The following is a 14,793-nucleotide window of genomic DNA, read 5'->3' as shown; positions in this document are numbered from 1 at the left end:
AAATGTCAGTTTGGTGAGAAATTTTAGTAAATATCTCGGGAAATACTCGACCAAACTATAAAGGATTGGATTTTTTAAATCATAAGGAAACTTTCTACCAGAAGATGTAAAAAATTCACTGTTATTGTAACGTCAGCAGCTGGGCAGCAGTCAGATTTTTAAAAAAAAGTCAGATTGGTCAACAATTTTAATAAAATAGCCAGGAAAATAATGTACCGAAGGTACAGAGGAGTGGATTTCTAAACTTGCAAGGAAAATCTCTACTGAAATATGTAAAAATGTTCCCGTTTCGGAGTCTGGTTTTCGAGATGATACGTTTCACATGCAAAATCACACACACACACACACACACACACACACACACGCACACACGCACACACGCACACACGCACACACACACACACACACACACACAGTTTTAATAGATACTAGACCAAGTGCAGCTCCCCCAACGCAGCCGTTCCCTACCCGTAGCCCCCACGGGAAACGTGGTCCTCCAACTCAAGCGGCTCAGGAATCAGCAGTGCGGCTGTTTTTAAATGGCGTCTTTGAGGTGAGATGCGGGCGCCAGCAGCCGTTATGGTCGCTGGCTAGCAGGAGGCGACAAAATGAGTGAGTGGGGGGGAGAAGGATTTGTAATGAAAAGTGAAATCTCTACCGAAATGGAAAAAAACTCGGCGTTTCTGGGTCTGACGTAGTTGGCGTAGCAACGAATCAAAGGCTGGCAGCCACAGTCACAAACACACACAGCCAGCCAGACACAGAGTTTTAATATTATACTAGACCAAGTTTGTCTAGTTTGATCAGGGCGTTTGTGGGTCGGGTGTTGGCGTGGCAACGAATCAAAGGATGGCAGCCACAAGTCAGAAACACACACAGCCAGACACACACACAGTTTTATATAAATATAGATATGATATATGATGATATATGATATATGATATGATATAATATCACTGTGATATGATATAAAATCACTTATCAAGAAACATCAATGAGCATCTGAGTTACAATACAGGATGCTACAAAATAGAAAAGGGCCTGTCCCACTTTCACGACCTAATTCACGACCTCTGCCGAGTTTGCCCTTCTCATACTCGCAGCATGGTCGTCACGAGGTCGTAGGAGGTCCTAGGTAGGTCGTAGCAGGCCGTGATGGTAGTCATCGGTACTCGTGGCATCAAGTAGGTCGGGGCATTTTTCTAGCATGATGAAAAATGTCCACGAGTAAAAAAAGGTTGTGAATTAGGTCGTGAAAGTGGGACAGGCCCTTTTCTATTTTGTAGCATCCTGTATTGTAACTCAGATGCTCATTGATGTTTCTTTTTGGAAGTATTGATCATACTGCACATTTGGAGTCTTTTTCTACAGTCAGATGTTTGAAGCAAATATATAAAATCCAAAACAATTTTCAAATATTTAAAGGAAACATAATCAACAATATCTATTAGAATGCTTCATTTTAAGTACAAGGCTATTGTTTTGTTAATCCATAATACAATCTTAAATACATGTAAAAAAAATGTGGGAAAGCTGTTTCCAGACAATAATATCAGCGCTTGGTAAATGTGCGACAGACCGTTCTTATGTTCAATAAGTCTTCTTGGGCTAGTTTTATGGGATACATTTTAAAGTCATTTCAAATGAATGAAGAGTGATTTGAGAGGCAGACATTTTGGGAATGAATGCCAGAGATTTTCATTGATGGAGCAGTTAAATACTAGTCAGGCTAGATTGAAAAACTACAGAGTTGCTGGCTGCTTACAGAATGGCAAGAGTTTACAAAAAATAGTGAAGGACAAATAGGGAAAAAACTAGCATGGGAATTGTAAAATCATTGTATTATGGAGACAGAACCAATATTGACAAACAAGTACATTGGTAATGATGCATGTTAAGTGATGGACAAAGATTTGTTTTGATCTTTACTGTGGAGGTTGGCGTTCGTGTGGTAGAGCCTCAGGAGAATATCCTCGGGAATTAATTCTTTCTTACAGCGAGAACAAGAGTTGGAAATGTCGGGAGGACTGGAGGTCACGAGGAAGGGATTAAAGCCCTAGATGGAAACATAGAAAATAGTTGCAGGAGTAGGCTATTCGGCCGTTTGAGCCAGATGTGATCATGGCTGATCATCCCAAATCCCGTTCCTGCTTTTTCCCATATCCCTTGATTCCTTCAGCCCTAAGAGCTAAATCTAACTCTCTGTTGAAACCATCCAGTGAATTGGCCTCCACTGCCATCTGTGGCAGAGAATTCCACAGATTCACAATTCTCTGGGTGAAGATGTTTTTCCTCAACTCAGTCCTAAATGGATTACCCCTTATTCTTAAACTTATTCACATCCTTCACTTTTTCCGCAACCCCACTAAAAAAGGCAAAAAAAAGAAAGCCCCAGCTCCCCTTCCCTCTTTACCCTCTTTCCTCACGTAGCCAAAAAAATAGTGAAGAAGAGGAGAGAGGATAAAAAATCAACAAAAACAGGGCCCGAAATAATTTCAGGAGGGGGAAAGTGCATTAAACATTGCGGTCGGCCGCATGAGTCCTGGTTCTGGACTTCCCCATCAGGAAAATTTTTCCTGCATCTAGCCTGTCCAATCCTTTAAGAATTGTATATGTTTCTATAAGATCCTCTCTCATTCTTCTAATTCCAGTGAATACTAGCCAAGTAGACCCATTCTTTCATCATATGTCAGTCCCACCATCCCGGGAATTAACCTGGTGAACCTACGCTGCACTCCCTCAATAGCAATAATGTCCTTCCTCAAATTAGGAGACCAAAACTGCACACAATACGCCACACAATAGTGTGGCTTTTTATTTAAAATGAGCATATTTAAGTGAGCAGTTATCTACTCATCGAGGAGCTTGACCTACATCTTTGATCCCATCTCATCAAAGCTCTGCTGGTACAATACCTTGATCGCAGAATTAGAACAAAGCATTCAATGTTTCAGATTGAAATACTTTAAGCAAGGAAAAGGCACACTGTGGCAAGGCAGTGGTGCATCTATTAGAGCTGCTACCTGACCGCACCAAAGACCTTGGTACAATTCTGACCTAAGTGCTCTCTGTGTGGAATTTACACATTTTTCCTTTGACCACATAAGATTCCTCTGGGTGCTCTTGTTTCCATCCAAAAGGTGTATGGGTTGGTAGGTTGATAAGCCACTTTTAACTCCCCAAATGTGTAGGTGGTAGGTTATTCCCTTATCATGTATCTGTAGACTGTGAATGGCTCGATTGTAAACATGTATAGTCTTTCCACTGACTGGTTAGCGCGCAACAAAAGCATTTTAGTGTACCTCAGCACATGTGACAATAAACTAAAACTGAAATGAAATTGAGTGGTAGAATCTGAGAATGATGGCAGACTAAAAAACAGGACTAATGTAGGATTTGTGAAAATAAGAGGGGTTTATGATCAGGATGGGATTGGTGTTTCCATGCTATGCCTCTCTCAGTTCTTTAACAATATTGACTTATCTTGGGTTGTGATCATGGAATACCTGTATGCAGTAAGCTTTATAAAGCATGTTGTGACATCTGTATTTCACTTGTTATTTAAAACAGAAATTGTGTGGAATGCCTTGGATTTTCAAGTGGTACATTTGAAAAAAACTGCACTGAAACCTGTGGAAAACTCAAAATCACTTTAGTGGATGAGCTAAAAGAGCAGAAGATTTGTAAAGAGAAGGACTCAAAGAACTGCTGGATGAATTTCGTCATGAAGGAGTTAGATGGAAATGGCAACTATGCTGTGACTATCTTGAAGAAAACAGGTTTGCCTAAATATTTTTGTGTAAGGGAACAGTCATGTACACAGAAGTGCTTCAATTAAAAAATGCCGGTTTTTGTACTTAGACTAGCATATGGCATTTATTTTAATATTCATGGCCGAAATAAGGGTATCAAGGGTACCTGAAATATGGGTATAAAATTGTTTCTTTCAATTTATGCAGGCTTTAATCAAGCTTAATTTTTTTCCCTGCTCTTAAACATTTCAATCAAGAATAGTACCTCTGCGACGATTCAATCAAGAATAGTACCTGTGTTGGAGCATGCAATATTTTTGCATGTGTTTGTGCACCCTTAATTTGTGTGACAGGTTAAGGGCCTGTCCCACTTGGGCATCATTTACGCAACATCATTTACGCGTCACGACACACGGCGCTTGCGTCGTGACACGCACGTGATGCGCGCATGGCGTGCATTATGCACGCATGGTGCTTGGTGACGTAGGCAGTGACGCGCGGTCGCGCGCGGCGCCCCAGGATTTTGGGATTCATAAAATCTTCGCACGCCACCTGCGTGACGTGCAAATGACGCCCAAGTGGGACAGGCCCTTTAGTGATAATCTTGCAAGGAACTCAGAGACTTGGACTAATAATTGGGAGATGTGAGATTATGTCTCACCAATCAGTTTAAATTTATTAAGTAAATTTATAATAAAATGCTGGTATTGGTAATGGTGACTGTGAAATTACCAGAATGCTGACATTTCTTTAACCACAATATCCATTGGGTGACAAATTAAGCCAACGCTGAGGCCAAAATAACCAGACCATTGCATTTGAGTCATCCGTTTCCTTGAGAGTCATCAATAGCCTTACATTTACTACTAAATCATACCTTTCAAACAGCTTCTCAGATTCTTCCACCCCTATCTATGCCTTATTTGTAAACATTTATAATTTAATGCCTGTCTTTTGTGCTATCCATTTTAAATAACTGAGTGGCAAAGCAGCATAGAGTCACGAGGAAATGGTCATTGGATCCCTCAACAATATCAAACATTGGCAAGGAAATCTCCATCCCTCACTTAATAAATTAATAGAAAGGACACAAGAATATGGGCTGTAACATCGTCTATTTAAAGGAATATCATCCATCACCAAGTGTGACACAGAACATATTTCCCACTGTGGCAAGGACGGGGGCATTAAATTAAGATGCAGTTCTCATCACACAGTGACATCCATTTACTATATCAATGGCCTGTCAAATATGAAAAGAATAGCTTCGCATTGACAATCCAGCAGTGTGGATATTCATTTTTCATTTATATAATTGTAGGATGATGGAGTAAGCTTTCTGATGACGGAATTATTCAGATAGACCAATCATATATTTTAATGGTGTACACAAGAATTGTTAACGTTGGTGGCACTTCTCTGTGACCACCTATTTTGCTTTCTAATTTCAGAATGTCCTCCACCCACAAATGTCATTGCCATAGTTGCTGGCGGAGTGGCTGGTGTATTGCTGATTGGAGTGGTTATTCTCCTGATCTGGAAGTTCTTGGTTGAACTGTACGACCGAAGAGAATTTAAAAAATTTGAAAACGAGAGAGGAAAGGCGAAATGGAACGCAGTATGTAGTATTGTTTGTTAAACTATGGACGGGAACCTGGTGGTGGGGGGGCACCGAAAACAGGTTCTGTTGCCACATGCGGCAGCAGGCAGTAGATAGGAATGTTTGTTGAACCTTTGTAATTTTTTCGCCACCAAAATGTAGCGACACTTGTGAACTGCCTAGGTGAGATCTGCTACATGATTTTACCGGGTTATATGCGAAACAAAACATTTCACTGTACTTAGGTACATATGACAAAGTATCTTCATCATCAATTTATACACATTATTAAAATTGGTATAATTATCATTATAATTCATTATAATAATCATCATGCCATTTTAACATCCTGTGGTAGCAGTGCATGGCAATCTCTGGATAAAAATGCATCTGTATTTATAGTTTATTTTCTTTCAACTAGTATCACATGTTTAATTGGACCTTAATATCTGTGACAATAGTACTGGTTTGGTTTTAAATGGCCTGTGTGCGATAGGCCAATGTTCTGAGATAGCCAGTTATCTTGCATCTTGGATTATGCTGTTTTTTTCCACTGTGGTCCAGAGTGCTATCTTTTGAATGAAGTCCAGCTCCCAATACAATAGTTAAGCCAGAACATTAATTAACATTCAAAATCACTCAGTATTTTTATAATTGCATTTCCCTTATCTTTTTCCATAAATTATCCTTTTCCATAAGTATATGAGCTGTATTATATTATATCACAGTACTCTCCAATGAGAGGCAATGGTTGATTTTGGCTGGATTGGAAAACAAAAGAATGGGATACAGGCAGCAGGTCTCAAATGAAGAAATGAAGGGCCTAAACCTTCCTCGGGGCCTAAACCTTTGTTGGTTTGGAAGTTTACTCCTGGTTCCTCACCTCCTCAAGATAGCTAAAAATAAAACATAACATATTTTAGGACTGGTTCTGACTCAGATCTGTCTCTTGCTGGAATAGCCAGGTAGAAAACTCATTGCCACATTTTATACTGGTAATAATTAAAGACAGGATGGGGAAGGTTTTTTTGTGCAATATCAACTGTTCACTTATTTAATTATTTCCAAAAAGGTAGCGTTGACATTTACATTCAGTTTAATTACTGGGGTAATCATAAGGGGTTCGCCTTACATTATTTGAAATTAAGATACAAAGTTAAGATTCTAATGAAAGCTGCTATCATGAAAGGGGGGGGGGGGGAGAGAATGGGGGGGTTAAGGAATTAATTAGCAGAAATTTTAAAACTAGGAATGGATTTGGCAAAGAAGACAGAAATTGTGTTTTCACTGGTCAAGGGATCTACAATGAGGTGAGACATACTGTATTTAAGATTGAATCCAAAAGATTTTGCATGGAAACAGAAGTAATGATTATGCAGAGGACCGTATTAGATTGCAGAGTTTCCACTCAGCAGAGCTCCCTCATTCTCTTCTGACTCACTGGTGTTCCAGTCCCCGTACCTCTGAGACTCCCGTGTTCCCTTGCACTCTCGGGGGCTCCGATTGTCATGCTTCCTTCTCACTCACTGGTGGTGCAGTCCCCTTGCTCCTTTCCCACTCTCTGGGCCCTAGTTCCCACACTTCATTACCTGGTTACAGATTTATTATAATATTATGTAACATCTAAAAAAAAAGTAAATTAAAAGAAGGTTAGGGTATTAATCAAAATGACATCCAAGAACATCTTCTGGTACAGCACCATCAAAATCCTTAACATGCCGGATTGTCAGACTTTAACTGCAGTAGTTCTATTACAGTAGATGAGGATTAAATGTTCTAAAGGACATTCAACAGTCAGAAAGCTGAGTTCCTTTTAATTTTATAAACTATTGCACTATCTGAAAAGAAAAATCAGTTGAAATGATTCCCTATATAAAGCTCCAGAGCTTAATTGGTTTAATCTTAATTTTAATCTTAATTAAATGGTTGTGACAATGAAACAAATGTTTACTAGCTTAGCAAGTGGTTTCATAGACAGTTTTACTTGTCTGATGATAACTGTGCAGTCGAGCATAAGCACCAGCATTGACTGGGTGGGTCATATGGTTGACGTCTTTTTGTGGTTGTTTGCAATTCCATCTTGATTTTTTTCCCATAAATTAACTGCTTGCTTTTTCTGAATTATTTCCACCAGGGAGATAACCCACTGTTTAAACAAGCCACGACTGTTACCGTAAATCCCAACTTCAATGAAGACTGAAGATTTCAATAGAGATGTGATTAGTTTTGAGTGGTAGGTTTGCATAAACAGATATTTTAAAAGGATTAACTTTACAGCCAAGAGTTTTTACAGCAATTTTATATTATGAAAATCACCTATAGTACATAATTAGAACAGATTTTTACTGAGAAATAGTTAAGAAAATATGGATGCATTGTGTATCCACTGCTGTTGTTTTCAGTCTGTAACTGAACTATTTGACAAAATGGATGAAGCTATATTTTTCAAAATATAGATGGTATAAATGGTACACGTTAATGATAGATACAATAATAAATATCACTATGAATGTAAAATAACAAAATATTGCAAAGATTGTAGTGCAATTTGAAATGATGCAAAAAAGCCCAAGTGTAAAAATAGAATAACTGAATGAGGTAGGGTAAGAATAAGTGGCATGTGCCTTTTGGAAAAGGATTTAAAAATGGCGATTAGTTCAGGAGAATTTAATTCCTACTGGATTAATTTTTCCAGAAATTAACTCTACACGTTGTACCATCTCCACCAGGGTAACAATCCATTGTTTCAACAGGTCGCCAACATTCGTGTGAAACCTTACTTCAAAGGAGACTGAAGATGGAGAAAGGTTGAAGTGCTTCAGATGCTGCTTTACAAATTTCACGTGCAATGTCACAAACTTAAATTTTGTGACAGCTTTTTGTCATTTTCCTGCTGCATTGTTTAATGTCTACATGATTAGTCAAGCAGCCAATCTGAGTTGATGAAACCATAAAAGTTATTAATTTTGAACTATTGATTTACATTGTTGACATGCACATAGATTTTTTACCTCACAAAAATCAGTCTAATGCTATATATATCAACTCTTGTAATTTAATACATTTTTAATGTTAAGCAGAATGCCTACAGGTGAGTGAACAAGCAACTCTCCTTGAACCTGTTCAGACATTATCTATGAAAACAAGGCAACAATAATGAAAGCAGATGGCAACTGATCTTTGTTTGGTAATGTAAGCACCTGTTTTTGTATTTTTGAAAGTACTATCTCCAATATTATTAATAATGTTTGAAAGAAGCAGATTTGCTCAGATCTAAAAAAAATGGTTTATTTTATATGCTAGCAATTTTTGGTTTTGTACATAAAATTAACAAATGCAAATGGATAAAGTGAGGTTGTGAGTATTTTAAGCGGCACAACACTCTTCCATAAGTGTTATGCCAACCATGGCTTATAACTTGAACAAGTTTGTCATTGCAAGTATGCAGAATTTTGTGAGGCACAAAGCAGTTTACTCATGCCTATAAATGTGATTTAAAATAAAAAAGCAGATGCTAGAAATCTGAAATAAAATTAGGAACACTCAGGATACCTGTGGAGAAGGTCTGCAATCCTTTGTCTGAACTAAGAATGACAAAAAAGCTAGTTTTCAGTTAGACAGAATGTGGGGAATGTATGTTTCAAACAAAGGGAATGTCTGTTACAAGATGAGCTAATGGCTTCATAGCAGCACTTGCCGGTAAAGTATCAAAGCTAAATTTGTCACAAGTTCCGTCACTTTTTCAACAAATCCATCAACTCTGTCATTGATAGTAGCTTAACTAATTTGTTCACCTCCTTCAATGTTATTGAATTGCTCATTGCACTCCTATTCATTTCCACCACAGAAAGGCAGAGTTGATATCTGATCACATATCCTCGTTGCCCTAGAGTTCATTTTAACCTTTAAAATTTTGCCACTTTCGTTACAAGCTCAAATTACATAAAATATTATTTTTGCCAACTTTACTGTACCTCCATTCTGTAAATTTCACCTCCTCTAACTCTGCTTCTGATATTCTATCCAGGAGAATGTTACTGATCAATTGGCCTTGGCTGAGGTTCTAGTACCACTTTTTAATTTTATTTGTTCATGATTATCCTCCTCCTTCCACATCCTTAATGCCCTCCCACCTCACTCTGAGCTCATGATTGCTTGATTCTAGCTTCTTATGCATTCCCTTTAACTTTTTTTTTGGTGGTCATAATTTCAGCCAGCAATCTAATTTCCTCTCCTTCCCCCCTTCTTTCTTTAAGACACTCCTTGCAGGCTCTGATCCTCTCTTGATCCTTCTGTTCAGCATCGTTTCTCCTAATGATGCTATGTAACACATTGGTGTGTTCCTCAACTTCGAAGGTTCCACATAAATGCACGTTCTGTTTTTACATAATCAACAACACGATCATTCTTGATATATTTCAAGGGGCATTAGTTTTTAAGCAAAGAACTGAAGTGATTTGTATTATTTATTGTAAAGTGTCCAGCTAAAATGTGATATTATAGATACTGAAATGTCAAATCTTCGCAGCAGTGTGCTGGAATTTCTGACCTGCCTCTATGTGTCCATGGATTCTGGCTTCCATATGGATGCTTCCAGGGTCCCTGCTCTCCATTTCAGCAGCACCAGAGCCCTGGGGAACCCTGTGGTCTACTTTTGGTGTATGCCATTTCCCCACCCAATACTAGACTGCAGACCACTTTTTTTACATACCAGACCAATTGCGCAACCCAGGTTGGAGTAATGAGCCGCAGTGCACTAAAAAATGTAGATTGAAAATAAATAAAATACTGAGATAAAGCACACCACAGACATGATGTAATGGCAGGATATAAATATTCAAAAAGAAACGTTAAATGTGTTCACGTAGTTTAAGATGGTTTCCCAGCCAGAAATGAATGTTCCCAATGATTATTGCAATTAATCAAAATAAATATTATTGTCCATAATTTTGCCTGCTTTGTCTGCACTTGGCGAATATTTAATAAAGTTCAGTTCCCCATTTAGGCAGAACCTAATGTCTTCGGAGATATGGGAAGTTGTCTATACTTTCCAAAGTTCCATCATGCCTTCATTGCTGGAGGGCAGTATCGTGCAGCTAATAAATTTGTCTTACAGCAATTGGTTGCAATGTCCATTACCTCATACATTTCAGTGAATGATGTATCAATGATGCTTGGAACTCGGCCTCCTGCAATAAATGCAGTACCTCAAAAATATAACCAAGGCCGTCTCCACAAAACCTACCAAATGTATTGGAAGATAAGCAAACCAACTTCTGTTTTTCCTCTCAAGGCCAACATTCCTGGCAATGAATGTCTAATTATACTCAGTTGACTCCAATATACAGGCCACATGGATTGCTTAGCCACTTTCAGATTTCTGAAAGCCGACACCTTATTCCAACATCTGTCACAGAAAGAGATTACCAAGTGGATAGTGAAAAAGATTCAAGGAGTGGAATGCTACATCTCCAGAAATTAGGGATGGTATTGACAATCTCAAATTAATGCATCAGGAGCATCAAAAGTCCTGTGTAAATGCCAAAGGGGCACACCACTCACAAACTGCCCACCTGCTCACTCTGTCAGGCAGAGCTGTGAAAGAGTTTCTTCAGTCATCCCAGAATTCACAAACCAGACTGACAGGTCTCAAGGAAGACTCTTATTAGTGAAATTGCTCTGAAATTACACTGAGAAGGGAATTACTTTTCTCATTAATGTAAAGCACCAGGAATATAGGCATTTATATTTTTGTGAGGGTTCTCTGTAACTAAAAATCACTGCCTTAAAAATTCATGTCCAATTAATTATGTTAATGTGTTAAATTATGCTGGCTACGCATTTTATTTCACTTCCGAAATTTGGAATGTTTCAGGTGAACGGAAACAAAATTCGGAAGTCGAATGGAATACCGAGCCATTACTATATTTTGCTTCAGTACTGCCAACCTTGGATGAATATCTGCACATTTACTTTTACTCCGGATGTGTCAATGAATCTGCTTGATTTATATCAGAATAGCATATCTATCTGTAATCTTTTGTAATTTCTCCTCTAACCCTTAAACACCACGAGCTATAATTTCCTGGCTCTTGCGCATCTATGAATTTAATTAATCCACCACAGGCAGCTGAGTCTTTAGTTTCATTTGGAACTTTGCAATTCTCCCCCAATTCTTTCCTCCTTTGATCTGCTGCTTAATACATACAATTTGTCCAAGCTTTTGGTCATCTGTTCTAATATCTAATTTTGTGGCTTAGTGCAATTGTACTGCTTGTTAATAATCCCATGAAGTGTCTTAGAATTGTTTCATATATGAGGTGGTACATAAATAAAAGTTGTTACTGTGATTAAGATACATACATTGTCGTGGTTTGCTTTGATGTGCTCCCATCTATTCGCAAAGTTGGATCAACTGCAGGTTTTTCTGGGAATTAACATATTATTCACAGAGCACTTCAACATGTCAGTGGGTAACTGTAACATTGAAACTTTGTGTTGCAAACTATAGAGTACTGAAGGAAAGTTGGAAACCCGGAAAAGACTCCAAAGTACATTAAAGAGAGCAAATAACTTAGAAGACTTAATTACTCCGTAGAATTAATATTTAGATATATTTGTGATGCTTGTTACATAATGTTGATAAAAATAATTTTGCTTTCATGAAACTAAAGCTAAATGTAAAATAAGAAAAAATAATAATTTTTAACCCAATTAAGAAAAACATTATACTTGCATGTCAATCATTTTTCCCTGGATCGGTTCTCAATATAAAGTAACAAAATGGAACAAAATGAAGTATATCTGGTCAAGAGTAAGAAAGAGCCATAGGGTAGGTATAAGCAGCTGGGATCAGGTGTATCCCTGGAGGGATCTGGAAGGAAGCTAAAAATGGAGATCAGGAAGGCAAAAAGGGGACAGGAGATAGCTCTGGTAGATTGGATTAAGGATAATCCCAAGAGATTATTTTCTTTCATGTCTTTAAGAATATAAAAAAAGTAGTTGACAGAATCAGGGACACTGAAATCTATTGGTGGTGGCATTGGAGGTTGAGAGATCATCAGGAAAAATACACAAATCCAACTGGAGGAAGATGAATACCTCGCCAGTGGTGACATATAATCAGGCCTCTGTTAACTAATAGAAAACAAGGCCTCAACCGTCTAAGGCTTGGTTCGGCGAATGAGGTACACATAAATTGTAATATTTATATCCAATTTTGTAAGTGGCATTGTAATGGAAGCTGTCACCGACTGAAGAAGGGTCTGAATGTGAAATGTCACCTTTTTCAGCGATGCACCCTGACTTGCTGAGTTACTCCAGCACTTTGAGTCCTACTCTGAAGTGGTTTGTTGGAAAGAGTATCTCTGACTAATGCTGCCACCTCATGGATACTTTAAACATTACTTAATAGATTTCTGACCCTCGAGCACATCTGATGTTTACTGTTTATGCGCAACATTACATGACATCAGAAATAAATGTACACTTGTTTTGGTGGAATGTGACAAACAAAATTGTGCAAACTGTGCACAAATAAATGAATAAATAACAGTTATTTTGCACTCTTTACCATTTTAGGATTTCCCTGAACTTTATGAATGAATGAATAAGTTTATGAATGAAAGTTTATTGGCCAAGTATTCACATACAGGGAATTTGCCTTGGTGCTCCACCCGCAAGTGACAACATGAAATACAGTGACAGTTAAGAATGATACATAAAACATTAAACATTATTAATAAAACATTATTGTATTAAACATGTGAATTAAATAAAATACCAGAGCAAAAGGAGGCTACAGATTTTTGGTTATTGAGTAGAGCTAGTACTTGTGCAAAAAAAGCTGTTTTTATGTCTGGCTGTGGCAGCTTTGACAGTCCGGAGTCGCCTTCCAGAGGGAAATGATTCAAAGTGTTTGTGGCCAGGGTGAGAGGGGTCAGAGATGATCTTACCCGCTCGCTTCCTGGCCCTTGCAGTTCGTCAATGGAGGGAAGGTTGCAGCCAATAACCTTCTCAGCTGATCGGACCATTCGTTGCAGCCTCCAGGTGTCATGCTTGACGGCTGAGCCAAACCAGACCATGATGAAGGTGAGGACAGTTTATGGACAATAATGACCCCTTTCAGAAGTTGTCAGACTGTTGCAATGTAGAAACTACAGCAATCAATTCGAACACACTAACCCTATAAATAGCAATGACTAGGTAATCTGTTTTAGTAATACTGGTCTTCATCTTTAAAACTGACTATTTCAATGCATTTCCAGCTGGCCCCACTTGTTCTCCTCTCTGTAAAATTGTGATAATAGGTTTCAAGTATCATAAAGTGCACTTGTCATTCTTGTGCATGTTGACATTGGCTTCAATTTAGCAAAGGGTGAATTTTATAATTCTCATCAATGTTTTAAAGCCTCTCCACAGCCATGCCAGTTCCGTTTCTAATTTTCTCCAGCCTGGACATCAATGTACAAGGTATAACTTTCCAAATTGCTCTTCCATTGGTGCCTGGACCATCAGTTGCCAAGCTTTATCTATCCCATCCCTATCCCTTTCTATAGAGACCAATCCCATTGCAACTCCATGGCTCGCTCATTCTTTCCCACCCAAACTGCCCCCTCCCCAGGTACTTCCCTGTGCGACCGCAGGAAATGTAACACCTGTCCCTGTATCTCCCCCCTTACCTCCATCCAGGGATCCCAACAGCCCTTCCTGACGAGACAGGGGTTCATATGCATCTTCTCTAACCTGGTGTACTGCATTTGGTACTTCCAATGTGGCCTCCTTTACATTTGTGCAACCAAGCGTAGACAAGGCTACTGTTTTGCCATACCAGTGCGCACGATCTGCCAAGGTCTGCTGGATCTCCCTGTTGCTAACTCCTTTCCCTTTCTCGTACTGACCTTTTTGTCCTGGGCCTCTTCCATTACCAGAGTGATGCCACAGGCAAACTGAAGGAACAGCACTCTTTCCTCTTTCAATACACAAGCCAACCTTTTACACAAGTGGTCTTACCTTCGCTGTCTGCTTCTAAGGATCTTGTCTGGGAACCAGATCAACCTCAGACTGAGGCACCATAGTTTTTTCCGGGAGCTCCTTTCGGGAGGTCGGACTCAAAGGGTCCGACTAGAGCTCAGTTTTCTCCCCTTCCGATCCCGGTCAACTGCACCCTCAGTCATCTGTTGCTGGTCCCAGCGAGACCCCTGCCGACTACAGCCAAATGTCAACGTTCGTTTCTTAAAAAGCAGACAGGAACAAACTGGTTAAAGGTAAAACATGGCAATCTTTAATCGATTCGTCAGACGGGAGTGGCAAGATCTACAATTAGCACAAACGTTGCTCAGTGCTTCTCGGGCTCCACTCACAGAACAAAGGAAAGTTAGCGCAATTATACATTTTTCTTGTCAGTAAAACACTCCTACCAAGTCTGAATATGGCATGACT

The 14,793-nt window shown here is 38.9% G+C and overlaps 1 protein-coding gene across 4 annotated transcripts in view; it reads left to right on the top strand.

The window, feature by feature from the left end:
- The window catches only part of itgb2 (integrin subunit beta 2), a 97,728-nt gene extending 86,018 nt beyond the window's left edge, over positions 1 to 11,710 (top strand). For all 4 annotated transcript variants that reach the window (XM_033024432.1, XM_033024431.1, XM_033024433.1 and 1 more), the window contains exons 14-17: positions 3,571 to 3,779; positions 5,204 to 5,370; positions 7,487 to 7,585; positions 8,106 to 11,710. In XM_033024432.1, the coding sequence (XP_032880323.1) occupies positions 3,571 to 3,779; positions 5,204 to 5,370; positions 7,487 to 7,552 (442 nt within the window). In that variant the 3' untranslated portion in view covers positions 7,553 to 7,585; positions 8,106 to 11,710. The remainder of the gene's footprint in view (positions 1 to 3,570; positions 3,780 to 5,203; positions 5,371 to 7,486; positions 7,586 to 8,105) is intronic.
- Positions 11,711 to 14,793: the final 3,083 nt, after the last annotated feature.

Source organism: Amblyraja radiata, chromosome 7 (assembly GCF_010909765.2).
Source record: "Amblyraja radiata isolate CabotCenter1 chromosome 7, sAmbRad1.1.pri, whole genome shotgun sequence".
NCBI classification, from domain to species: domain Eukaryota; kingdom Metazoa; phylum Chordata; class Chondrichthyes; order Rajiformes; family Rajidae; genus Amblyraja; species Amblyraja radiata.
This window is presented reverse-complemented; position numbering and strand designations above follow the sequence as displayed.